General features: G+C 33.1%; 1 protein-coding gene across 3 annotated transcripts in view; it reads left to right on the top strand.

Moving 5' to 3' along the window:
* Positions 1-25,875, top strand: part of LOC149076837 (tudor domain-containing 6-like) — a 59,147-nt gene that overhangs the window by 15,199 nt on the left and 18,073 nt on the right. For all 3 annotated transcript variants that reach the window (XM_089244545.1, XM_089244546.1, XM_089244547.1), the window contains 8 exons: positions 281-383; positions 3,554-3,653; positions 8,429-8,463; positions 11,093-11,246; positions 12,253-12,364; positions 16,585-16,972; positions 22,752-22,829; positions 23,012-23,200. In XM_089244545.1, the coding sequence (XP_089100671.1) occupies positions 281-383; positions 3,554-3,653; positions 8,429-8,463; positions 11,093-11,246; positions 12,253-12,364; positions 16,585-16,972; positions 22,752-22,829; positions 23,012-23,200 (1,159 nt within the window). The remainder of the gene's footprint in view (positions 1-280; positions 384-3,553; positions 3,654-8,428; positions 8,464-11,092; positions 11,247-12,252; positions 12,365-16,584; positions 16,973-22,751; positions 22,830-23,011; positions 23,201-25,875) is intronic.

Here is a 25,875-nt window from a genome sequence, read left to right as displayed (position 1 = left end):
CCACATGGGTTTTGTGACTTTTTTTCTGCAGGGAAGCATTTCCTCATTAGACAAACCATATTTTTTGTCTTGGAATTGGCACCTATAATAATGCACCTCATGGGCATACAAGCTACATTTGAGCTGTACATACAAGCTACATTTGAGCTGTACATACAAGCTGTATTTTGAGGGTTACTTTAAACAGATCTCCATTAAATTACTAGATGGAAAATTAAATTTCATCAAAGTATGGTTTTCTTCATGCTCCAAGCAATAATGATTTTTTAAATCTTTTCAGATTCGTTCAGTTCAGCGATTTATCTGATGCCATGAAAGCCAAAACCCATTCACAGGACAATATGCTAGGTCTTGTAGTTGATTATGCAAAATCAAAGAATCCGGTATGTATGGTTTGCTGGAACTATAAGTTTATTTTTGAGCCGTAAAACGAGAATTAAAAAAAACAGTTTTCCTTAACTAATTTGCATTACAGCTCTAAATATGTTACTCCAAAAATCTTATGTAATCATCCCAGTGTGTTTGTATCACTTTTCATTGGCCATGCTACACATTTGCTTCCCAAATCTTGTATGTGGAATACTGTGGTGAACAGTTGCAACAGGTTTTTGGGTAGTTGGGAAAGAAAAGAAAAAAAGCCAGGCATATGCATTGTGTTGAAATTTATGTATAGTCATTAATTATCGTTGTTTTTTTTTGCTGCTGCTTAGTGATGTCAGTAGCCTTTATTCTATGTAAAAATTAATTTACTGTTAAAATAGGCATTTTCCCATAAATCTTGCGCTAAGTTGGCAGTGATCTTGGTGAGCTACAAGATTTTTTGATGTCATGCAGCTGATTACATGTTTTTTCTTCATATAAAATGTGGCCACTAAGAGAAACTAGTTTGCATGATAGAGCAATAGAGAAACTTGTTCGAGAGAGAAATCACTTAGGTAAAGCACAAAGTGAGCAGCGTTAGCAACATGATGGAGGACAGCACTCTGTTTTGCAGCCAACAGAAATCAGAAGGACAGCACAAATTGAGACACTGGTAACACTACGCTAATCGCATGTATGTGCGCATTCGTCGCTGCTGCTGAGCCGCAGAATTTCTTGTTGCACGTGTATGATTATTCGTATTCTGTAGGGTTTTTTTTTAAAAAAACACTATAATTTTGATGAAGTTTGCATTCTCTTATGAAATATTGCTTAATACCTATCAATGTTATCGGTATTATCAATTATTTCTTTAATTCCTGAATTATTTTATTTCTTTCTGAATTTTTATTAAATATTGTTTTCATTAGTTTTTGACTTTTCATTCATTATGGAGTTATTTTTAATTTTGGAATTCAGTATGAGATTCATTAATTTCGGAATTTTCATTGATACACCAAATTTTCACTAATTGTGATTGTTTAAAAACTGAGTTTTCATTAATTTTTGGAGAAAAAAATCCACTTTTGTTTTTTTTTAATCAGCTTATGAAATTTTTCATTCATTATGGGATTATTTTCTATTAATTTCAGAATTTTCATTCCAATTTCTATTAATTATATAATGTATAATAATCTTTACTTAATTTTATTGTATGATTCATTCTAAATTTTCGTAAATTCTGAACTTTCATAATACCTGAATTTTTATTAATTTTTTATCCATCTTCAATTTCCATTAATTTATGTAAATCCACCTTTAGTTTCTTTTTGTCCCCCCCCCCCCCCGGAATAATTTACCTCTGAATTTTCATTGACTATATTTCATCAATCAAGGAATAATTTATCAGAAAAATTAATTTTGAATTGCCATCAATCCTGATTTTTTTATTTCTTTGTGTTCACGTTTTTATATACGATACTATAATAGATATTTTTCAGCATTCCTATACTTTATATTTTAATTAAATGTTATGTCCTCATTTTAATGGCAACCATAATGACCAATATATAATATCAATGTCTGGGAGCCTCTCAAATGCCAAGGTTCCGGGCCCCTCAATCATTTCCTTCCGAAAACGCCTGTGTACTGGGAAAGCATTTCAATATGCGAATCCCCTCGTTACGCGTGGGGCATGTTGACATCACGTTCGGGTCCTGCCCACTCTTGCATCGATGCATGCGACTCAATTTGCACTTGCCTTACACTGTGATTTTTTAGTGTCCGTTTATTTGAATTGCTGCTGTAATTAAGTGTAAATAGTTATTCTGTAAATAAATCTGAGGTGTCTGGTGTTAAATTGTTTTGTGCCTTTACTCATCTCAAGGTCTTGTGCATAAATTATCTGAAACAGTATTTATTGCCCCACTTTTATGATCTGATACTGACATTAGGAACCAAATTTTATGATCTGAAGTGAGCTGTTTACAAGTGACAGTATGACAAAGCTGACAAAATACTTGCATGAGTGACGTAAATTGTGTTCATACTCCTGGAAGCTGAGAAGCTCTGTTTATTTAATTCCTACCTTCAAATTCATGGTAGGCTAATTTCCTCCAACCAAATTTGTTCTACTATAAAAACTTTTATTGGGTTTATTTGGCGAAAAGACTTTCTAGCCACAGTAGAATCATTATTTAGAACTTTTTACTGAGTGAAACCTGCCTAAGATGTGAACACTGTACAAAATGGAAACCAGTCTTGAACAGAATAAGAAAATAGTCCCATCAGTGATTAATACTTTAACATGTACCCATATAAAATGAAAACCTGTATAAATTTCAATATTTTTTTCAGTCTATTGACAGTTTTCTTTAGTAATGTAAAATAGTTATTGCTGAAGTCTTAAACTGTCTATTGTCTAAGAAATAAGGTGTGAAGAGGATTCACAAGTGCAAATAATCAACGGTGATGCTTTGAGTAATTATTCAAAATGCATTATGTAGGTACAGCTGCTATACGGTATTGTGACTGAGAATGCTATTAAAAACATAACTACAAATCATAGGATAGCTAATTATTTCAAAAATCATCTATGTCTGTTGAATGCCCTGAAATAATTGGAACAAGAACTGGTTCTTAACCTTCTGCATTCAGTGGACCCTTGTGGCTAATTAGGTGAAGGTTATGGATCCATCCCTACCATAGAATAATTTTCAGGATATAAAAATGGCTGTTAATTTTGGTTAATTGTTTTCTCATGCAAGCTCAGACTTTCTGAAGCTTTTCTAAGGGATTCAATTGGATCTTTAAGTTTATGAATAGTTTATTATCTGGAAATTTGTCAGCACATTCTAATTAGATTGCATAATCAAGGTTTTCTTATATTCTCCATAAGTTTTCGATTGTATGAAATATTACATATTCCTTTATTTTCCGTATATTTTGAACACTTTTTCTAGTTTATTTTATCTTATTCAAAGAATTTTCATCTTAAGAAAAAGTTGCATATTATGAATACCAATATACATTTTGTTTTTTAGCTAAGCTTATCGCTCCATAAGCTGTTATCAATGTTTATGAAGTCTTGTGTAACATATTTTTGTGACACTCTCCCTTCAGCTTTGTTACAAGCTGGTTTGAATGTTTTATATTTTTGAGCAGTTTCATAATTATGTGATGATTTTTGTTTTAGTCCAGTCATAGTCATTCGGGGATGCCATATACAAACCATGAACAGACATCAGTTTCGGATGTTTCAAGTCAATATTCTGATCAAACAGAAAATCTTGATGGTACGAAAAATTTCATATGTTTTGAAGAAATGATATATTATTCCATCTAAATAAATTACAATTTATTATAGTCTGCGATGTTTGGAAAGAAAGTCAGACTTGTAGGATATAAACACAGCTATTATGCTCATTTTTAAAGCCCATGTTTAATAGTTATGCATTACAAATTTCATGTTTCTAAGAAGCAGTTGAATAAATTTGGTTAGTATAAACAAATTTATTTTGACTGAGTAAAATTTTAAAGAAAAACTTTTAATTTTTAAATCCCAGATGCCAGGGAGACTAGAAATTCTGTTTTGGTTCCTAAAATGTTATATGCATCATTGCTAAAATGAAGTGTAAGTATGATACAATTTTTTCGATTTCCCAACATGAGAATGGGTCATAAAGTACCGGAAAAGTGAAAAAAAAATTACTCATGACTCTGTTTTTCTTGGGGAAAAACATGTTTCGCTCGTAATGAATTTTGCTGGCGCTTAAATTTTTTTTTGATTTGTCCAGCCCTGGTGGATAGCATAATTTTTTTTATCAAGATGCACATTGCAACACCAGTGAAGCAACTGCTGAAGAACCATTTTGACAATAACAAGATGACTTGGCTGCCGTGTTCACCTCTGTATCTTTTGGCTTTGGGGGTATCCCAAAATGTTATGTGCAGTGATCGGATTGCAAACTTAATTGAAAGAAAATCCACATCATTACCATGACATAGGTCTATTCTGATCTGTTGTTGAACAAGCATTTTTTCAAAGTCAGAACACAGTGGACAACATGTTTAACATTTCTTGTGTAAGTTGTGGTTGTTTGTTTAAATGGGTTCATTTTTGTGATGTTTCAATGAATTAAGAAATCGTCCCGTACTAATTCCATTATCATTTTGCCTTGACTGGCTACTACTACTAAATCAGACATGCACCTCATCCATATTCCTCTGCGGAACTTCTAATGAATTGGTACATGATGGAATGTGTGTGTACGTATAGTGAACCTTCTGTGAACTTTGTTTCTGTGTAGTGCTGCCATCTGCAATCAATTTTTAAACTATGCATTTTTTCTCAACTCGTAGTGAGTGAAGTGTAATGATTTAATAATTATACTGTTGTAGGCCTGTTGCTCTGTGCCGTGAGACCTTTTAACGTGGATATCGGCTCGCATTCACCTCGAAGTTGGAAACCACTGAAAACCAACTCCAGCTAACCACCATTGTGGTGATGGTGGGGTTTGAACCTGAATCCTCGTGATGCGGGTCCGTCACTATGACCACTCTACCACCACCACAGCGGCTATCTTGACTGGCTATCATATGTGATCGAATTTCCCATTTGGTAGACGAGTACAGCATTGTCTATTTTACATTTTTAAGTATTTTTCCCCCTTTGCCATACAAAATTCCATTGCCTCAGGAACATTCATACAAAATTTTGAAGTCATTCTGACCAGTGGTTTTTATTTTAGTATTTTGAAATAAGAACTTTAAGTACAATCAATAATCACCCTGTGCATATCACATATCATTGCTAGTTAATCTGCATTAATCATGCTTCTTTAATGATAATACGTGTTTTATCATTATAAATATCGTTTTTTTTATCTTTAATACGTGTTTGTCTAGTTTTTATCATAGTTTTTGCAAAATAGCATCCTAATTAAGCTTATTGAAAGTAACTGGAGAAAACATCTTTATTATAGGGTTAATAACATTAAGAATTTTCAGACAAGATGATTCCTTGAGTTAAGCTATTTTATTATTGCAAAAGTTGGTTTTTATTAAAATGTAAGAAATATTTATAGATTAATTAATATGGGAATTGTTAATTACAATAATAAACATTTTGTTTTTAATAATTAGAGGTTTTAATGATTTTTCAGGAATTTTATTGTTTTTAATGTAAATGCTGTTAAAACCAAAAAAAACCTGGTTTCTTGGTTTTTTACCAACCCTGAATAGCACATATATATTCATGAAAATATTAATTTTTTTTTATTGAAATTCAAATTTTCATTGCATGGTTTTTGCTTATAACTTGCAGAGTTTTCAACCGATTTGTACAAAATTTACAGAAAACATGATGTTATAGATAAGACATACTATATAGAAATTTAAACTGACAAATCATTGTTCAAGGAAATTATGAGTTTTTAATAAATGATTATCAGTTAACCTTGTGCAGAAAATATAAACTTCATTTTTTAGAATTGGATTGCCAGATATATAATGCGACTTTTATAAAAAAAAATTCCAGCTTAATGTCATGAAAATTCAGAAAGATATATGTGATATGTGGTGAGCTGTATTTTCAAAACTTGCTTAAAGTAATTGAATAATAAGGGATTTTCTGTACAAATCGTGCTCTATGATTATTTGCTGTTATTTCATCTTTGACTTCAGTTTATTTTGACATCGTACACGCATGGTATATTAAAACACGTCTTTTACATAGCATATATATCAGACACACATTTTCGCTTATTTGCATAATGCTATCAAGTTTATTCTCGACCTAATTAAATAATATAATCATGTATACATTTTTGGAAAATCTGTTATTAATCAGTTACTTTCAGTAAGTTTCGAAATTATCTCACCATATGCTGCATATCTATCTGAATTTTCATATCATTCAGCTGGAATTTTTATACAATTTGCATTATATATCTGGCAATCAAATTCTGAAAAATGAAGTTTATATTTCTTGCGCATGTGCGATTAAGTCATTTATTAAAAATGCTTGTAATTGAATGATTTGTTGCATTTAGATTTCTCTACAGTGTCTTATCTAAAATCATGTTTTCTGTAAATTTTCTAAAAATTGGTTAAAAATTCTGCATTTTATAAGCAAAAACCATGCAATGAAAATTAAAATTATAATAGAAAACATTTATATTTTCGTGAATATAGCTGCTATTCTCACAGAAATGCACAGAAATATTGCACAAAGTTGGTATAATATTTTTTAAGTTGTAAGCCATTTGCAGCTTTTTCTGATACAGGGTTGATCAAAAACACTTTTTCGTATTTAATTTTTTGTCAATTCCCTAAATACTCTATTAAATTTTCACTAGAAATTGTGAATACAAGCATAAGGTTCACATGCCCGAAATTTCAGAATGATTCATCTATTTTTATAGAAATTTCAGAAAATGTCCAAACTCTAAAAAGAACACAAACTTTTGGAAAAATAGTGTGATCAAATTTTCTTAAATTTTTTTGACTGTTTTCTAGGGATTGGATGAATAGTGATTTACCCGAATACCGAATATATGGCAGCTGAATATCAATTTTCTTATAATTCATCAGTTAAAAATAAAATTGGCATTTTTAATTGAAAATAAAATTATTGGCAATTTCAAATGATATTGAGTTTTTAATCATGCAATTTATTTAAATATTTTAAACTGGTAACCGAAAGATTTTTATTGCCATGATACTTAGTAAAATTTAACAAGGATATATTGTATTAATATTGATGATACCTCAGCTGACAAAGAGGATTTGTTCTGGAATCGCATTCGTTAGCCAAAACATGATTTCTCATGTTTTGCTCATAGGTTTCTATACAAAATCATTTGATTCATTCCAGCTTCTACCCAAAATTCAAAGATAAGTTTTTTAAATCACCAAGGAATACTATATGAAAGAGACAAAAACAGATTAAAAGCTAAAATGAACAGCTTCGAAATTGGATGAATGAGAATCTACAGGAGGACGAGATACCAAAGATATTTTTTATTTCACACCACCAGCTTTAGTCTACTAAAGTTTGTGTTGACACAACCCAATCGAGTTCATAAGTGTCCCCATCCATTTGCGATTTGGCCAACTCATTTCTGTGTCTGATACATCCAGATGGAAAAGATAATATCTAGTGACAGTAATTCTGATTATGATTGATGCGAAAATTCAACTCACAGCGCAGCTATTTTATGTTAGTGCATGCATTCATATCATTGAGAATGTTCGTTAACTGAATCTATATTTGTTAGTCGCAGAAAAATCATGAAGAAAATTAATAAGCAGAGGTATCGCTTTACTTATAGAATCAATTTTTTTCACTTGTTACAATTTTACATCTAATTAAGAAAATTGTCATTATTTACTTCTCAAGTGCCAATGCAGCATAAAATTTACAACTTATTTTTCACTCTAGATGTTCTTTGATCCTTTCAGTAGCTCAATACATTTCTTGTCTAGTTATATCCTTCAGTTAGTGAATTTGTTTAATTCATGATCATTTGCACATTATTACAGTAAGATTCTACAGTATTTTCAGTTTCATGTTTTCCCTTTCCGTGAAATTCCCCTTGGCATAACCTTTTCCACAGGAAGGGATATACACCACCCAATAAAATACAATCAGTAAATTTTCAAAATTAATATTTTTTAAAATTAGTTTGTTGTGCTTAGATTTACAGATATTGGGCTGATTACCTAAGCATTATTCTGCCGAACCAAAAGGGTCGAATATTTGACCCATCTTCAATTTTTTCATATGCAAGTGACTTTGTTTGTTCAGTCAAAACCTGTGATGACAAACTAGCATTTGGTTTGATATATTTGATGTAGAAAAGTGAACATCTTGCAGGACGGGACCAAAAATTTTGTTTCATGTATCTGGAACTTTGTTATAAGCCATGTTCTTTATAGCAACGTTCGACTGTATCTTCAGAATTTTGCATCTATAAGGTATTGGAATATTTTCTTAATCATGTTTTTTGTAATTTTTTTTTTTTCATGATTGTAATTTTATGATGCTGATAATTTTTTTCGTTCTCAGGTACTATGCTATGTAGGAGCAGGTTGCCTCCTGCTGTGAGTATAAAATTTACAACTTTGGATAATATTTTAATTTTTTCACTTCTCATTACTTGAATAACATATAGAGTGGCTTAAGTCAGATGTTAAAAAAATGACAGGCATTTAATTTTAATTTTCCCCTCTTATTCTTATTTATGAGGAAGGGAAATTTTTCAATATTTAGAAAGTTTTGGGCATTTTCAAAACAATACTTTTTCTAACAGACATGCAGAGGGCAGAGTAATTAGTTATGCAGTTAGATTAAAACCACCTGTAACAGCCACATTTTGTGGAATGGAACTTACAGGATTTAGGGAATTTTTAACCGTGTGGTAACTAGGGAAAAGAACGTTCTGTGACATGAGTAGCAGATTTCGGCATATTCTGTTTTAGGGCCCCCTCTTATCCCACTCTTTTTGCATCTCTGTTACTCTTTTTTTCTTTGTTTATATCACAAATTCTTCCAAAAAATATCTTATCTCTACTATAATTCTCACGTTTTAGTGAGTAATCAAAAGAATCAGTTTGTCGAAAACTATAGAAAATATTCACAACGTGAAGAGGGAAAACGACATGAAGTTATGCTAGAAGTTATGACTGGTTGATCTCTTGGATTTTTTTAAAATATTGAATTCTTAAATGAGAAACTGTTTCAGCTCCATGTGACAGTAAGACTCCATAAATATTTTTGTTTCGTGTTGAAATCAGATGACCGTATAACCTGTATTTTGATAGTCGTTCATATGATGGTTAAATCCTATAAGTCATAAAAATGGTTGATTTAAGCAAATTTTGCCAGAGAGTGAATTTTCTTGAGCTACAAAACCTACAGGAACTTTACAAGCCATCCTGCATATAAGAGATATTGAAAATCTGTTAAGATTCCATGGTAACGCCTCGTACCCATCAAGGGTTCAGTGAAAGCTTTTACATTGGAAACCACTGATATAGATGCATGCAAATGAACAAGATTTAGAATAGCGGCTGAGTTTGGTAGCATCACAATAATGGTCAAATTTTCACATTCACATCAGGGACCATTCTTGTCACTGTATTTATAAATAGTGAAAAGAAACCTGTATACATATATACATACTTGTCTAAGAAAGACACTGTATGAGATAGAAACCTGTCTTAAACGGAACAAATATATAGTCTTGTGACTAATTAATGCTTTTTCAATAATAGGAAACCTCTTTAAGACAGAAACTGTAACGTGGAAACAAAAGGCATATTTACTCTATTTGTAGATACAAAAACCTGTTAAAACGGAAAGAAAATTTTTGCCAAGTGCATGTTTTTGTCCTTTGAATGGGACGAAAGTTAAGTCATTCTGATCCTCCTTTTTGTTGCGAACTCTTTCACTTCTTGGAAAAATGAATACTTATTTAAGTTATCTGAACTGGTTCTGGGGGTCGGGCTTGAGTGGAAGCAGATTTACTACTCAAAATTTAGTAAAAGTTTATTTAGCATTTCATTTATGATGGAAATTGTGATTTTTGTTAGAAAACACTCTTATTTCTTGGAAAAAAATTGATAATTTCAGGAGAGTAAATACGGGAGGGAGACTGAATTATTGTTCACAATTTAGTGATACCGTGGTTTGGCTACTGCAGAGATTTTCATTGTGTAGAGATGGCCACCAACAACAAAGAAACGTGTATTCAATTTGAACACAAAAGTGTAGCTTGTAGTGGTGTGAAAAAGCAAAATTTAAATGTTATTTTGAAATTGCTATATGAAAAATATATTTTTTATATTTTGCTCAAAATCATTTTGAATTTAATTTTAACTTCGTCACTTGTTTTCCTTCTGAAGGCAGATGATATCAATATTTTGTATTAAAAAATCACAGAGAGCTAAAGTAAGTTGTTGCTACTTTCTGTGTAAGACATGAAAGTGCAATACAGTAAACTTCTTTACAGGGGCAATGCATCTTAGTGAATTTTTGTAATAAATTATCCTATTACAATTTTCCGTGGTGAATAAATACATAAAAGCACATTTTCTGATACTATCAATAATGTCTCTAGAAAACATGACAATAACAGCATAAATTTGATCACACGTAAGGATAATTTTACCTCTTGATACAACAATATTTTTTTCGGTCTGCAGAATATCGTTGTATTGAAGTTTCACTGTATTAAAATTTCATTTTGGACAAAAGTGAGTGTTCATTCTACTGCTATTCAGGAGAACGTTTTATATTGAAGTTTAACCATTAGTGCATTTTAAATATGAAATTTCAAATGTGTGTTATTTGAAACAGCAAACATGAAAAAATCAAAATAATATGCATGTCTCTCTTTAACACTTGTTGGTTTATAGAAGTTAGGGTGATAATCTCAAAAGTTCTGTAAATGATAGAAATAAATCTATTTTTTATGGGCACCTCTACAAAACGGAAACCTGTTTGGAATGGAAAATAATTTCAGTCTCTTGACCTTTTGTTCTATACAGGTAAATTGTTTCTGGCCAATCATTGTGAATTCTGTTTAAGTATGAAATTTGAGTATTTTTTTGACTCTGTACCACGTGACTTTATTCCGGAACTTTGAGAGAAAATTTCTTATTTTCATAAAATCTGACTTGGATATGAAATTTGAATCAGCTGTCCTAAAAAAACAAAATTATATTTCAGAATATCAAGGTGCAAGTTGGTAATGCAGATACAGGAAGGAGAGTAATTTGTGAGCAGCAGAAAATGGAAATTCAGCCAAAGTTCACTGCTAAAGATTCTGAAATGCCAGATCTGAAGCCGATAACTGCACCATGTACAACGTGTGGCAATGAAGGTATGCAAGAATAATAATTTATTGACACATTAGCATACTGTAAATGTAAACTGAGGCAAACCTGTCTGTTTTCAGGTGTGAAAATGTGTTCAATTTGTAGGTCTGTTAAATAAACTGTTTTGGATTTTTTCAGTTCATAACTACTGCTGGAACCATACATGCATCTCATTAAAAAAAACTTTTTGGAATTTCTAGTGAATTAGTACATGCTGGAAAGTGTCGTGAAGTCTTGCATAGTTATGGTGTCTAAGTTATACATGTTTTTTGTTCAAGAAATGCTGCCAACCAGCTTCTCTATTTCCACCATGACCCATATTCTTTTGAATAACCAGCTTATATCCCTTGAGAAGACAGCAAGGGGTCACTGTCTGTTGTCTTCCCTATTAGTTATTCATGATTTATATATTTTTCACTTTTAAGAATGAATAAGTTGCTTTTTAAATCATGCTTTTAAAATATTTTTCTTGATCAACGGATATTAATAATACAATGAAACTCCTATAGTATACCCATACTAATTTGGCGTCTGACCTTGATGTATGAAGGGAGGGTTCATTTTCCAAGGAGGGGAAAAACTCTCTAAAATAGCATAAAAGACGCCAATGGAAAATACCAACCTGCTCCTTTTGCCTGCAATCTTTTTACTGAAAGAAGCTGAATGGAATCACCCATTGTGACATTTCACAACATATCCAGAGGCGAACTCAGCGTGGGTGTACAATAACAATCGACATAATGACAATTGCCTACATGATGATGTTAGTCTCTGGTCCCGGTGCACTTTTCATAATGCTAATATATTCCATCTATTATGATAAATTCCTCCTCGCAATAAATTTCCAGTCTCTCAAGTATTGCTGTGTAAATGTTATCAATGAAATGAAAAAAAAAAAATAAACATTTTCAGAAACATGAAATTTTGGCTCAAACATTTTTACTACAGAGGAAGGAATTAACATCATAAAATGATCTGAAAATTGAACTGTCGCATTGTTTCTTTATTCAGGTGCTTCCAAGTGTTCTCTCTGCTCGATGCCATATTGTTCAGTTGCATGTCAACGAACAGACTGGCCTAGGCATTCACATATATGTGGTCCTAAACAGCTACAAACTAAAGAGTATGTATTGTTTGCTTGTTTTATTTGATATTTGCATAGTTTAAAGAAGTTTAATGTATTAATTAATATACAAATATAAGTCACAACAGACGAAATGCCACAAGTAGGCTGGAAAAAGCCTATCAGAAATTGCGGATACCAAATATAACTAAAATTTAACAACCCAAAAAAGAGCAATAATCATGAAAAAACTAATAAAATATGAAATACACTTCTCTTAAAAATTATGGTTGGCTTATCTAAGTATGAATAGTTTCTTGATTTGACCCAATATAAATATCATATTTTTTAAAGTGTCAACTGGAGTAGAATTCACGGCACCTGGGTAAGCTATTCCATTTATTCACAACCCTGTTAGAAAAAAAATTCCCTGTGACACCACAACCTGGCATTGTCCTTTACCAGAGTCTATTCTGGCGTCCCCTGGTCAAAGCAATCGATTGGCATTTATTAATAACTTGTTCATCCTGTCTATACCGTTGAAAATTTCAAACACTTCTATGATATCTACCCCTCCCCAACACCACATGCGTTCTTCCCACAGAGTAATAATACTATAGAGTGCGCGTAAGGGGTTACAATGTGAAGCAAAAGATCCGGAGTCACGTGACTCCGGTCGAAAGGCTGGTCAGGGAATCTCGCTGGCAATGCTTTCCTTATGGCTACTCGTATGACGATATACACGCGCTGTCTTATTTTTGATTAGAATGGCCAACACTTGCGCAGCTTTCGGATGTTCTGAGCGGTTTAGGAAAGGGGGACCAGTATCCTTTCACAAGGGAATACTTTTTTGCTTATTCCTCTTCTTATAAATTAAAAATTGGAATATTAAATTGACGATGCAATGGATTTCTGACGTAATCTCAGTTTTTAACGACTCCATTTTGGATTTAATTCAATTAAAGTTCCAAGTTTTGGTAAAATTCAAATGTCATGAATCATTATTAAATGTTTTAATAGAATTTTTGGCAATAAATGATTGAAATTGTGAGTTTTATGAAGTTTTAACTGAAATATACGTCTCCGCGAGATTTGGTGAGCTAGTGAGTTCATTCGAGTTTTGCTCAACTTGGAAGAAAATATGCTTTTCAGAAGGAGAAATTTATGAAAAATATTCTATTTAAATAGAATGTGAGGAAAACTCCCCCCCCCCTCTAGACAATTGCAGTTTTGCATAAAAATGCATAACAACCTAAAAATAATAGTATTTTTACCCCTCTTCACACCTGAGATAAAACTATTACAGAAAAGAAATTTTTTTATTCATTAATTTATGTTTGTTGTATGTGAAATTGCCGCTTCAAACAAGAAAATTAATTATTCAATTGATTTTTTGAGTCAATATCTGTACTAAGACCTGAAGTCGTATATTGTGTACCTCAGATGTTATCTTGAAAAAGAATCATTCTAAAAACGATTTAATACCTTAAATGAAGATTAACATATGCATACTTTTGGAGCGAAGAGATTACATATGTCACACATATATATATATATATATATATATGTGACATGTGTAAATATTATATTATATATATGAAATATTATATCCTAAAATATTATATATATATATACACACTTTAAATTATTACATATATACTCTACATGGAATTTTAATTCTTATAATTTAGAGAAATTGATGATGAGATTCTGTAATTTTCTTGAGTAAAATCTATTTTAATCCTGAAATATTATGTAAGTGTTTACAGTTTTGTGTGATGAGGTTATAAAAGGTTTTTCAGGAATGTTAGAAATGATACTTTTTCTTATTGTTTGAATATTATTTCATGACTGAATATGGTATGAGTGTGAATGTGTTACATTACATAACATAATATGATGCATTATAATTAATTATACATTAATTATGAGTATATAGAGTAATTGTAATGTTCTGGAAAGATATATTTTTATTTTAATAACCCCTAGTATAAATAAATTTTCGAAATTAAAAGCGACAAAGTGAATGAAGAGAATATTTAAAAATATAAATGAATTAGGCTTTACAACATATACGTTGTTCCGTTTTCCAATATTTGTTTATTTTATAGAATTTATTTTTTCAAATCTGATACTCCCTAAATATTTCACATAAAAATGAGTGAAATTCATTGAAAAAATGAAGGAAAGTTTTCATCAACTTGATCGAATTGAGTCAAATTTCGTTACAGCAACATCCTAGCTTCTGCGAAAACGCGCCAAATGTAATAGCGCAGAGCCTGTTCTTTCCCCGACAATACTGCTCATCTTTTCTTCACGTTCGACAAGTTTTATGAATAGCGTGCGTGGTCTATTTATATCTTAAGTCTATGGTTCTTCCAGTGTAAACATATTCAGAAAATGAAGTCTCCCTTCATAGCTCACGTCAACAAGAGCATGCTTAGCTCTTCTCTGCACCCCTTCAACCAATTCTATATGTCCCTCTGTAAATATGGTTTCCAAAACCTTATGGTATTCTTTAGATCACAGGATAAAAGTGAAGGAATCACTTTAGGAGATTGCAAAGAACCCTTTTCGAGAATGAAACAGAGCATTCTGTGTTTATTTTATTTTTTACACTATCTTTAAACAAACTTTTGTTCATAAAACTTGAACTATTTGTTAATGAGAATTCCAGAATTGAGGAAAATGGGTTCAATGAATTAATCCACCAATATATTAATCTCATCTATCCTGTCACCAGTTCTTTTGATATTTTTCAAGAGGGGGCGTGTGAAACACTTGTGTAACTTTCATGTTGCATAAATATTTAAAAGGTTTTATTAATACATGCAAAAATATTTATTTTAAGTAAATTTAAGTTTAAAATTGTTTGAATACCTATGTATGAACTCTTTGCAATGAAAAGACAAATTATTAATAGTAAAAGACCCCAAAGCAAGATATGCTGAAAACTGGCTATGTCACAGAACAATCAATGCTGCTGCTGAACAATATCAGGAAAAATATAAAGCAAAGAAATCTTCTGCATACAAAATACTATGAAGGAATTTTTACTGCAGAATATTTTCAGTCAACTGAGGACTCGTTGCAGAAAAATGCAAAATGTTCTGTTTTGAAATTATGAGAGGAAACAGGCAAATGAAAAGAATGCGTTCACTTAAGTAGAATGAGAAAATACATGAGAGGGGTGAATTGTAGGCATGTAGTTCACACACAAATCAGAGGTTTAAATGGAGGTAACAAATGGGCTTCATCAGGGAAAACGACAATTTGAGTCAGTGAGTAGCTCATGATGATCAGTGTTTGACAATTTCGTGGTGCATATTGTATGAAGGGTTTACTATGAATATATGTATAATCAATGAAGACACGCTACAGTGTATTAAAAACCCGAAATTTTATCAACTCTGATTCATTTGTGTAGCGAGCCTATCTGTTGCAGTTGAATGACGAAACATTTTGAATTACTAAATGTTTTACTCTGGATATTATGCCGAGGTAAACAGGAAAAAGGTGTCATTTCTATCCACTGGGAATCAAACCCAGGACCTCTTGCATACCGGGCAAGCGCACTGACCATTATACCATAGAAAGACTATCCTTTTTTTCTTTAAAACACAATCAGTAGCACGACTGGCTGAGTAGTATGCAAGAGGTCCTGGGCTTGATTCTGGGTGGAATGAAATGACACTTTTTATTTTTCTTGTTCACCTTGGCATAATATCCAGAAAGCCTACTAATTTCATGTATCTTAGCCAAGCAAAATATCATCCATTACTAAATGTTAATTTTAGAATTGAAAAAAAAAATTGGAATTAATTTCTGAATTATCCTAATTAAAAGAGTAATATTTTTAAGATAATTTAAGAAAGGTGTAATTAGAAAAAATAACTTCAGGATTTCAAAAAAATATATATATAGGCGGAAAAACAAATAATTAAAAAAATAATAAACTTGTCATGCAGACTTTGTGTGTGCTAGAACCTCCAAGTTAGTGAAATTTAAATATTGCTTTTTCATATTTCTAAACGTTATTTGGTTTTTTTATTCCTAGTTGCTATTATTTGCACAAAAGCTAAACCAACATGTTATTTGCTGAGTGTATGTGTGATTTGTATTTTTTTTAGTTTATAATGCATATTTCAAAAATAGACTCGCTAGAATTTTAGCTATTTTGTATTGCTAATATGTTTCCAGAGAATATTTTGCATTAAATTCTTTGAGTAATTTCATCTTTGCTTAAAATATGAAGTTGAAATAATGTTTCATTCATATAGGAAAGAAGCTCAGTGTAGATATAGTAGGAGTAAATCATTAACGAGGAGCAGGGATCAGAAACAATCACCAGAAAGATGTAAGGAACAAAGTGAAACAGAACCTCAGCATAGACAAACAGTGAGTGCTTCTTCAAACAGAGAAAATACTGCAGCCGGAACTTCACCAGAATATAGAAATACAGAAATACCAAATGCTAGAAATACAGAAAATTCCAAAAAGTCTTTTCTTAAGTCTCGTTTGAATCATCCACGTACCAGAATTAATCTACCTGGTAACACAGAAAATACTACTAATTCATCTTCAGCTGAGAAAAGTCCAGAATTACCCAGAAAATCAAGAATGAGTAGCAAGCAAGACAAATTGGACCAGGCCTCCAGAAATAATGCTGTGAGTGATATTTTTCTTGTTCTTCTACCAGGTGCTTTCTGAAATTATTTGAAATGGTGGTTTTTCGAATTATTTTAGCAACTTCAGTTTATGTCTCCTATTAGATTAATTTTGTCTAAATATGACTTGTTGGCTTTGAAATTGTCTCTTTGTTTAGGTGGTATCATAAACTCAGTGTAGTCGCCAGTTAATTGTTTCATTGGTTAAATGCACCAGTGCCACCAAATATCTTAATGGTGAAATCATATTCATAGTAAAAAATGGTAGTGAAAAATTACCAGGTAGTGTCATGGCATGCTGGACCATTAGAAGGATTACCTTTCAGACTGTCAGACTTGAACAGGTTAAATTTACTGGTAATTTTACAACTTTTTTTTATGTGCAGCCCTAAATGTCACTTTTTTAGAAGCTGGTCACTTTTATTACCTATTTTCGGGCCCAGGTCACTTTTTCCACTTTTTTTAGCAAAAAAATCTTGGTCTCGCGCGCTTTTCAGGTGTCAGTGTTTTTTTTTTCTTCAAGGAGGAACTTTACCGGTTCAAGGTCGCTAATTTTCTCCCTCCCTTCATTGGACTACGATCGTACAAGGAACCCCTATATATATATATGAAGGCGTCTTTATCTTCCCTGGAGCATACCATGTGACGTCAGCATAACTTGATTTCAAGGCGCTTGGAAAGAAAGCTCCTTATAGTTAAGAGTCGTCATTTTATGGAAAAGCCGGTCGGAAAAAAATAGCGTAAAAGGCGTATTTATAACAAAGAATTTTTTCCCCTCCTCTACTACCATTCTTTCTTATTTCCCCACTCGTTCTTTCATTTTCATCTTATTTTAAAATTGATCCTTTATTTTTTTAGTTTTAAAAAGTTTGTCCTAAGGGCCGAATTCCTTTCTTGGAGCATCGAGCAAGTTACATTTGTTGTTTGTTCTATCGTTACTTTTATTAATTTTTTTTAATATTTGAAATGACGATTTAAAGGCTCATTTACATTGAGCGAGTTTATAAAGAGAGCCCGTGCAGAAACTAACTTACGCGCAGCGGGAGAATACCAAAGCGTGCATATTAAAGATGCGTACTATTAATACGTATTAAGCGTGTTATTAGTACGCTTTGGAGAATACTCTTTTAGCTGGCCAACGTTAAAGAAGCTCGCAAGTATTTTGAATTTACTTAGAATAAAAAAAAATCATCCGACTGAAAATCGCGATCTATCTAGAAATAAAATTCATACTATTTTTCTAACTGGATTTAAATCTCAGCAAGAAACCGTAGCTCCAGATATGATCGAAAGGAGAGCTATTTATGAAAAGATCACAGAATCCTGCAATTCAACGTTTATGGAAGGATGACGTCACTCTCTGCTACCATACGAAGGTTTTTAACAACTGGCTGTTGCGAAGATATATTTTGGAAAGAGAGAAAATTCAACTGCCCCTGCTGGGAATCGAACCCACGTCCTTTCACTTTCCGGTTGAATTTTCTCTTTCCAAAATATATCTTCACAACAGCCAGTTGTTAAAAACCTTCGTGTGGTAGCGGAGAGTGACGTCATCCTTCCATAAGTCACCATCTGGTGGCAGCGTCAGCAGTTGTGAGCTTGGCCTGAGTCTGGTCTGGCCGTCCATGTACGGTCCTTTTCAGTGTACACGAGCTCCAAGGAAAGATTGAGAGATTCGTTGCCTCTGTAGTCTAGTGCGTTCACCCGGAAAGTGAAAGGACGTGGGTTCGATTCCCTGCAGGGGCAGTTGAATTTTCTCTTTCCAAAATATATCTTCGCAACAGCCAGTTGTTAAAATCCTTCGGATTCAACGTTTAGTTTAACCAAATCAGATGAAAATTGGTCATCAGGCTGATGAAAACTCAGTTAACGTGCATGCGAGCCGTACATAGAGGCAGATTTAACGGTGGGCACAGCGACCGCGCCTTTGGCCCCTACTTTATACTTTTTTCCTAATTTAAGGGGCGTAATACTAATTTTTTTTTATGCCCGGGGCCGTCAACAACTGACTTTTATCCGCTTCTGGCCGTAACTTAATTTAGAGCATCTTCACGATGCTGATTGTTGACTTATTATCGACATATTGCGCTCCATTCTCGGTGTTGTGTAAAAAAATCCCCTTTTCAGACCTCGGAAGTTATTACAACGTTTTTGTCTCGAGTCGCTGTTATGACCGCAATAGGAGAGGGCGGGGTCTGGTTCCACGGGTATTGAACGAGGAAGGGTGCCAAGGAAGAGTTTACTCTTTTTTCCGTTATTAAAAATGGATACCGGCCCCAAGCGATAGTAAATTTTCGTTTGTACTTGCGGCCCGGGTTGCTACATACCGTGATCAAATCCAAAACTGGGGGGGGGGGCAATGCCTCGAATGGAATTTTTGATGGAATGGTATATTTAAGAAAAGGAAATAAATTCCTTTGCAAAATTATCGAATTTCACAGTCAAGGGGCAGTAAAATTACATTTCCCCTCCAGAAAAAATATCGTATTACGGCCATGGTAAATCGGGTGCCCCGGGTGGGGGCGAATTCACTGTTTTTGTTCTTTGAAAATTACGGGAGGAGTCCGAGCTAACGTGGTGACTTTTTTTCGCGCTAAAATAGGTAGCCCTGACAGCAGCATCCATAAACTCTATCAACCGCATTTATAAACCCCTTATGTCGTTGATTCGATTTTTGTGTTCATTTTATCATAATTTTCCGTATTTCCCGATATATTTCTATCGATTTTCGCATATTGCCGCATATTTGGTTGATTCATGTTATAAATTATATATTTTTTTGTAATTTTATGTGCCCTTTGTCAGCCATCTGGAATTGACTGCCGCAAAACGGCGATTGGTTGGCGAGGAAAAAAGTCGCCACGTTGGTGCTTACAAGGTTCATGGGAAATTTACCGGGGAAGACAGCGGAGTCTTTTTCTGTTAAAAATTACGGGGGGGGGGCAAAATTATATTGTTTCTGGGTAAAGTAGTAAATTTTTTTTGCAGGGGTATATGTTGTGTGTAAAAAAAAAAGGAAAATATATATTTACAAATTTTTCTCTCAAAAACCAAACAATTTCAAAACTGATTTGTTTTCTCCCTCACCCAAGGGCAGTATTATTTTGGAGCCTCCTCCGCCTGTAAAAGAGTAGACCCACCCACCCTTCCCAGTCCAGCCATAGGTGCAGATAGACTTGAAGGTCTTAGAGATGCGGCAGATGACAATTGATATACATCATGTATACATCAGTAGGCTCTGCCATTGACGTTGGGGGGGGGAAAGGATGGATTGCCCTCCCTCAACGTATAAGGGGCCGTTAAAGTATTACGTAAGCAAATTTTTAGCCATTTTTGCCCCCCCCCCCCCCCCCGTCAGCAAAATTTCGTCATCAGCTCTGCCCCTCTGAATCCTAACTCATATTTTCATAAAGGGTGGTTGATGACGTAAGCATTATCGAAACCCCCCCCCCCCCCTTGTCATCAAAAGTCAGCAAGTCAGAAACTCCCCCCCCCTCCATCGATGATGACGTAATACTTGAACGGCCCCTAACAATTAAAATTTAGTTGATTTAATAATTTAAATAATTTATTTAATTCAGTAGTTTAAGTAATATTTTAATTTAATAATTTAAAATAATATTGTTAAAAATGTAATTTGTTTTTTTTTAAATCAATCATTATAGTAAATTTCTTAAAATTTGTTGGAAGATGTTATACAAACCTAATTATGTAAATCAATTTGTACTAGTTAAAAAAAGTTTGAGTACATTTTGTATACTGTCATTCATAGCATAACATAATGAAAAATCCACTAGAATGTAGATGGGACAAATTCTCTCATCAAATTTTGTGTTATTTCATTTTTTTTTCCTTCTTTGAATGTGAAAATTTTTTCCCGTTTTGAAGTTTTTCCTGCTTAAATTGATTTTAAGATGGGTTGTGGATAGCAATATGGGGCCATTCAAGTATTACATAAGCAAATTTTTAGCCATTTTTGACCCCCCCCCCCCGTCAGCAAAACGCTGACCCCCTCCCCCCCCTGTCAGCAAAATTTCGTCATCAGCTCTGCCCCCCTCCCCTTGAATCCTAACTCATATTTTCATAAAGGGTGGTTGATGACGTAAACGTTATTCAACCTCCCCCCTTGTCATCAAAAGTCAGCAAATCGGAAACCCCCTCCCCCCCATCTATGATGACGTAATACTTGAACTGCCCCTATGGGGGGGGGGGGAAGGCATTACTACGGTTACTTAGAAAGGATGTAATGTTACTCTCTCACACATAGTTGTTGATAAATTTGATAAGTTATTCAAAACTTTTCTGGTTAGCAGAATGCATTCGAGTTTGATTTATTTCACACTGCTATATGTAAAAAGAGCAATTTCGATGAGCTCCATTGAAATACAAAGTTTAGTGAAAAATAAATTCAATTTCAATTCATTCAATTTGGTAATAATCAAAATTCATTGTCCATTTGGTCTCTTTCTAAAATTATTTTGGTCACTATTTTCACTAGTTTTGAGGCCATGATCCGCGCTGAGCCCTGTATTGAAAATTTAGTTTTTCATTTCAGTTGTCATTGCATTGATTTGTGGATAAAGGCTTCTTTTGAACTGACAGGATCAGTCGAAATTATAAAATAGAACAATACTTTCTTTTTCCTTTGCGTTCCTAAATTTTGCAATGGGGGGGGGGGGGGTAGCCTAGTTTTGTCTCTTTCTCCCTTTCACTTGCAATTCCTGTTATTCAAAAAAGTAAACTCCTATTCACTTTGAGGGACCCAAAAAGGTAATTTATTTAGTCAAAAGAGATAGTTCTTTACCCATTGTCCTTGGAGTGACTTCGGGGTTGGGGGCTCCATGAGCTTTTATGAGAAAACAATTAACTCTTTTTTCACATTGCTCTGTAAATAATATTTTATGAAGGGGCCAGAAGCTTTCATTTTTCTTCATTTTATTGGCAGGGAGGTTTGTGGACTTCATCTTATTGGCAAAATTTTTTCATATAACCCAAAATGTTAAGAACCCATTCGAAAGAAAACACTGAAAGAGAAAAATAAAAGAAAGTCGTCACAAGAAATTGTTTAAAAAATATAAATGTGAACTGACAAAAATTTTCAGAGTTCTGAAATATTCCAAGCCTGGAAAACTCATTCTCAAATCACTCCCCTCTCCCCCAAAAAAAATCTGTGCTCCCCCTACGACATTGGGAATCATTGTTTAGGCGGATATGTAAAATTTTACCTGCATATGTAATACCTTTTTACATATGTCAGATCTGCTGTAACAAGGAAAGGGTCCCAAGGTGACGTCCTCAAACAATTATGAAAAAAAGGAAGCACATTCGTCTTGCCTAGAATGACATAAAAATAAAAAATTATCGGCAGAGTGCAATTATAACGTCACAAAAAATTATTTAAAATGACAACAGTTGGCTATCCACTTTTCCTTTCAGCTTATCTTTTTTAAGAGAGAAACTAGTTATTTCTTTTCTCTTTTCATCTGTTCTATACCTGAGCATGTGTTTAGAATATCAATCTTATGTCAATAAGACGCTAAGATTGCAAGCTTTTTAAATGCATTTTTGACCTCTATTGGTGTTCAAAATATTAATATTTACATTTTTTTGGGTGACCCATAATAATTTCGCCAGTTTTTTAAAAATATTTTTGTGCATATTTAAATGAGTAGAATCAGTAGTAATTTTTTCAAAACTTTTTGAAGATGTCACCCTGAGATCCTTTCCTTTTAAGTCATATTTCTCATACATAATTTTTGTCATTTTGTCATATTTGCCAGGATTTGATTAAGAACTCTCCAATGGTGAGCGTCGAAATGTCATCTCTTGGATCTGCCTGTCTTACTGGAGAAGACAAGGTAAGTGAAATAAACAGGTTGGCCACTTTATCATTATCCAAATAGTTAAAATTCATATACCATTACTCTTGTATGTGGAGGTATCTTCTAATTGTTAATTAGATTAATTAAAACAATTAATTTGCTTGTGGGAAATTTTTGGTGATCAAACTAATTATTTATCCAAATGGATATCCTTACAGGTGAAGGTGCAATATGTTCTCAACCCAGGTAAATTTTTTGTTTGCAGAGAAGAGGATACCAAAAAGTTGGTGGAAATAGCTGAACAGTTGAAGGGTATTGTGAAGAAAAATGTTGAATCGCCTGTGATTGATGAAGTGTATTGTGCTGCCTATGATGATGGCATGTTGTATAGGTGCTTTGTACAAGAAGTAAGTCTTTAGAGCAAAGGTGCACAATCCTGTCTTCATCTTCTTGCATGATCTTAAATTTGGAATATTGATTCAATTTTGAAGATATCAGAAAGACACTTCGAGATAACTTGTTAAACATTAGTCATTCTCGCCATACTATGGCAAATACAAAAATATATATGGTATATATATTTAGAAGAAAAACAATTAAATTAAAGAGAAACATTGTAACATGATAAAATTTATTCACATTTCGTTTAATTTCAATTCATCAAAAGTTTTCTAACATGAAAATTTAATTTTGGAGCTGACATAATTGGAATGTATTTGATTAAAAATTTGAAAACAATTGAAATGCTCAGTCTTGACCTCTAGAGACCTCTAAAAAACCTCTAGAGTGACCATATGATCTATGTAGGTCAGGTTATAGGACGTTTCTGTAATTTTGTCTCCATCCCAACTTGAAAAAAAAATTCCACTGAGCTCACTTGAATTTTTATTCTTAACTAAAATCAAAGGTTGAGATCATTTTAATAGCTTTTGAATTATATATGATAATTATGACTAATTAGTAATGAATGTATCTTGCATATTTGTTAAATCTGTTTTCATGAATTACATTTAATCAATTACGATTTGCATAGCGTTTTATTTCCCATCATTGACGATTTTTTCATGATTCCAGTGATATATAGCAAATTTACTTACATATAACATTTTTTAGCTATAATTTGTGTAATACAAATAACATAATTTTTCATACTTCTATTCGGGAAATATTGTTAGCTAGAGAGGTATATACAGGGTAGTAAAGAAAGTCCCTTAGCCATATTTTACTGGTGAACTGTTGATCCTAGAGGCATACTTCCAATCAGAAAAAGTATCTAAAATAACTATAGACCTCGGATATGCCATTCATATTGCAAGGGGTTTTGTAGTTATCAAAATGCCAAAATGAACTTTTTATACAGAAACCGTCCTCAAAAACCCAAACAGAAAGTTGTTGCGCTGCCTCTGGTGAGCCCAACCTAAAAAGAAATCTATGTAAGTGCAATATTCCCTGAGGTATTTAAATTCAAAAATCGGAAAAGTTGGGGAAACATTATGATGAGCTTTAGCTTATCCATTAGTTTATATTGTTCTTTCCCAACTTTTCATTGATATTTAAATTCAAATCTCTCGGGGCATATTACATTTAAAAAAACAATATAATTTATTTGTTAGGCTCAGGAGAGGCAGGGCAATAACTTTTTAATGTTTTTTTAGGACACTGCCCATATAAAAAGTATATTTTTATATTTTAATAACTATATAACCCCCTTGCAGTATGAATGAAGTATCTGGATTCATTCTGTACACATTATTTTAATACTTTTCATATTAGAAGTATGTCTCTAGGATCAACGGTTTGCCAGTAAAATGCTACCAAGGAACTTTCTTTACTACCCTGTAAGAAATTGCCCTGCTGTGTCATGTTGCATGTATTCATGCTTTTCTGCCACGAGCAACATTTGAGTTGTAGGCTAGAGGTTGTGTATTCCTGCTCTAGCATTTTTAATTATTGAGGTGTCTATCATTAGGAAAAAATAATGAAAGTAGAATAAGGTCACAAAAAAAAACATTTTGCGACCTTATGTCATGACCTGTCGACCACAGGTCGTGGTTTTTTTAGGAATATTTTCTTCGCCACGTTCCTGCATTATTTTATCTCTAAAATCATGGCTCATTTTACAACTTGGGCCTAATCAATATTTCACTTCCCCTTTACTTTTCTCATAAATTGGTTTTGTTTGTTGGGGATTGGGTAGCAGCAATCAGAATAATTTTATCTGCTCACAAGTACATTGCCACAGTCACCTTACCCCTGTTGACGTGTGCAAGATTTGGGTTTGAATGGCAGTGGTGGGATGAATACAAGCTTGCTTAGCACCTTTTTCCCTCTTGTAGGGAAAAAATCTTTTCCCTACAAGGGGGCACACCCTCTTTGGTGACTTTGCATTTTCATGTCTTTTCTTTCGCATAATCCTTTGTAATTTTTCCCCATTGCAGAGTGAAAGACAACTTTTTTTATTTACTATACGAGTAGGAGAAAAAAGCTATTTAGTTGAGGCATAGTTAAGACACTTAAGTTAGACAAATTTCTTTTTATTTTTTGTTCTCTTAGTCTGGACATTTCTACTGCAGTCTCAACCCTGCCTATTATAATCAGATAATGTTATCATTCAGGTATTATAACTTTTGCAAAGAACGGAACAGACCAATATCATAACATGGAAACAAATTGGTTAAAAGTTATTAGGACTTTGGTTAATGTTGTCATTTCCCCCCCCCCCCCCCCATGGAAAGTTTATTTTTGTGCATTCTCAAGCTAAGGTTTAACCAAACTTATTTTTCCCCAGTAAGTTATTTTCAGGTTACAAGACGGAGGCTAGAAGGTGTTCTCTCTCTTGTTGACAAACATTTCCATTTTAATGTTGAATCAGTCCATAGTATTCTCTATGATCCATATATGTGTAGAGTAGGGTTGATAACTTATATAGAGTAACACCCCAAAGCAGAATGTTTAGCACTGTTCTGCGACGAGCCCTCGGCTGATTGGAAATGTTCTGCGGTAAAACCCCTCATACATGTAATAGTGTTTCTTGCACTTTTTCTTAAAATTCTTCCGAATTGTTCTGCGACGTACGTCGCAG

The sequence above is a fragment of the Pholcus phalangioides genome, unplaced genomic scaffold (assembly GCF_987345545.1).
Source record: "Pholcus phalangioides strain wild (caught in Gottingen) unplaced genomic scaffold, Ppha-v1.0 ptg000015l_1, whole genome shotgun sequence".
NCBI classification, from domain to species: domain Eukaryota; kingdom Metazoa; phylum Arthropoda; class Arachnida; order Araneae; family Pholcidae; genus Pholcus; species Pholcus phalangioides.
Note: the sequence above shows the minus strand (reverse complement) of the source record. Positions and strands in the feature narration are given on the sequence as shown.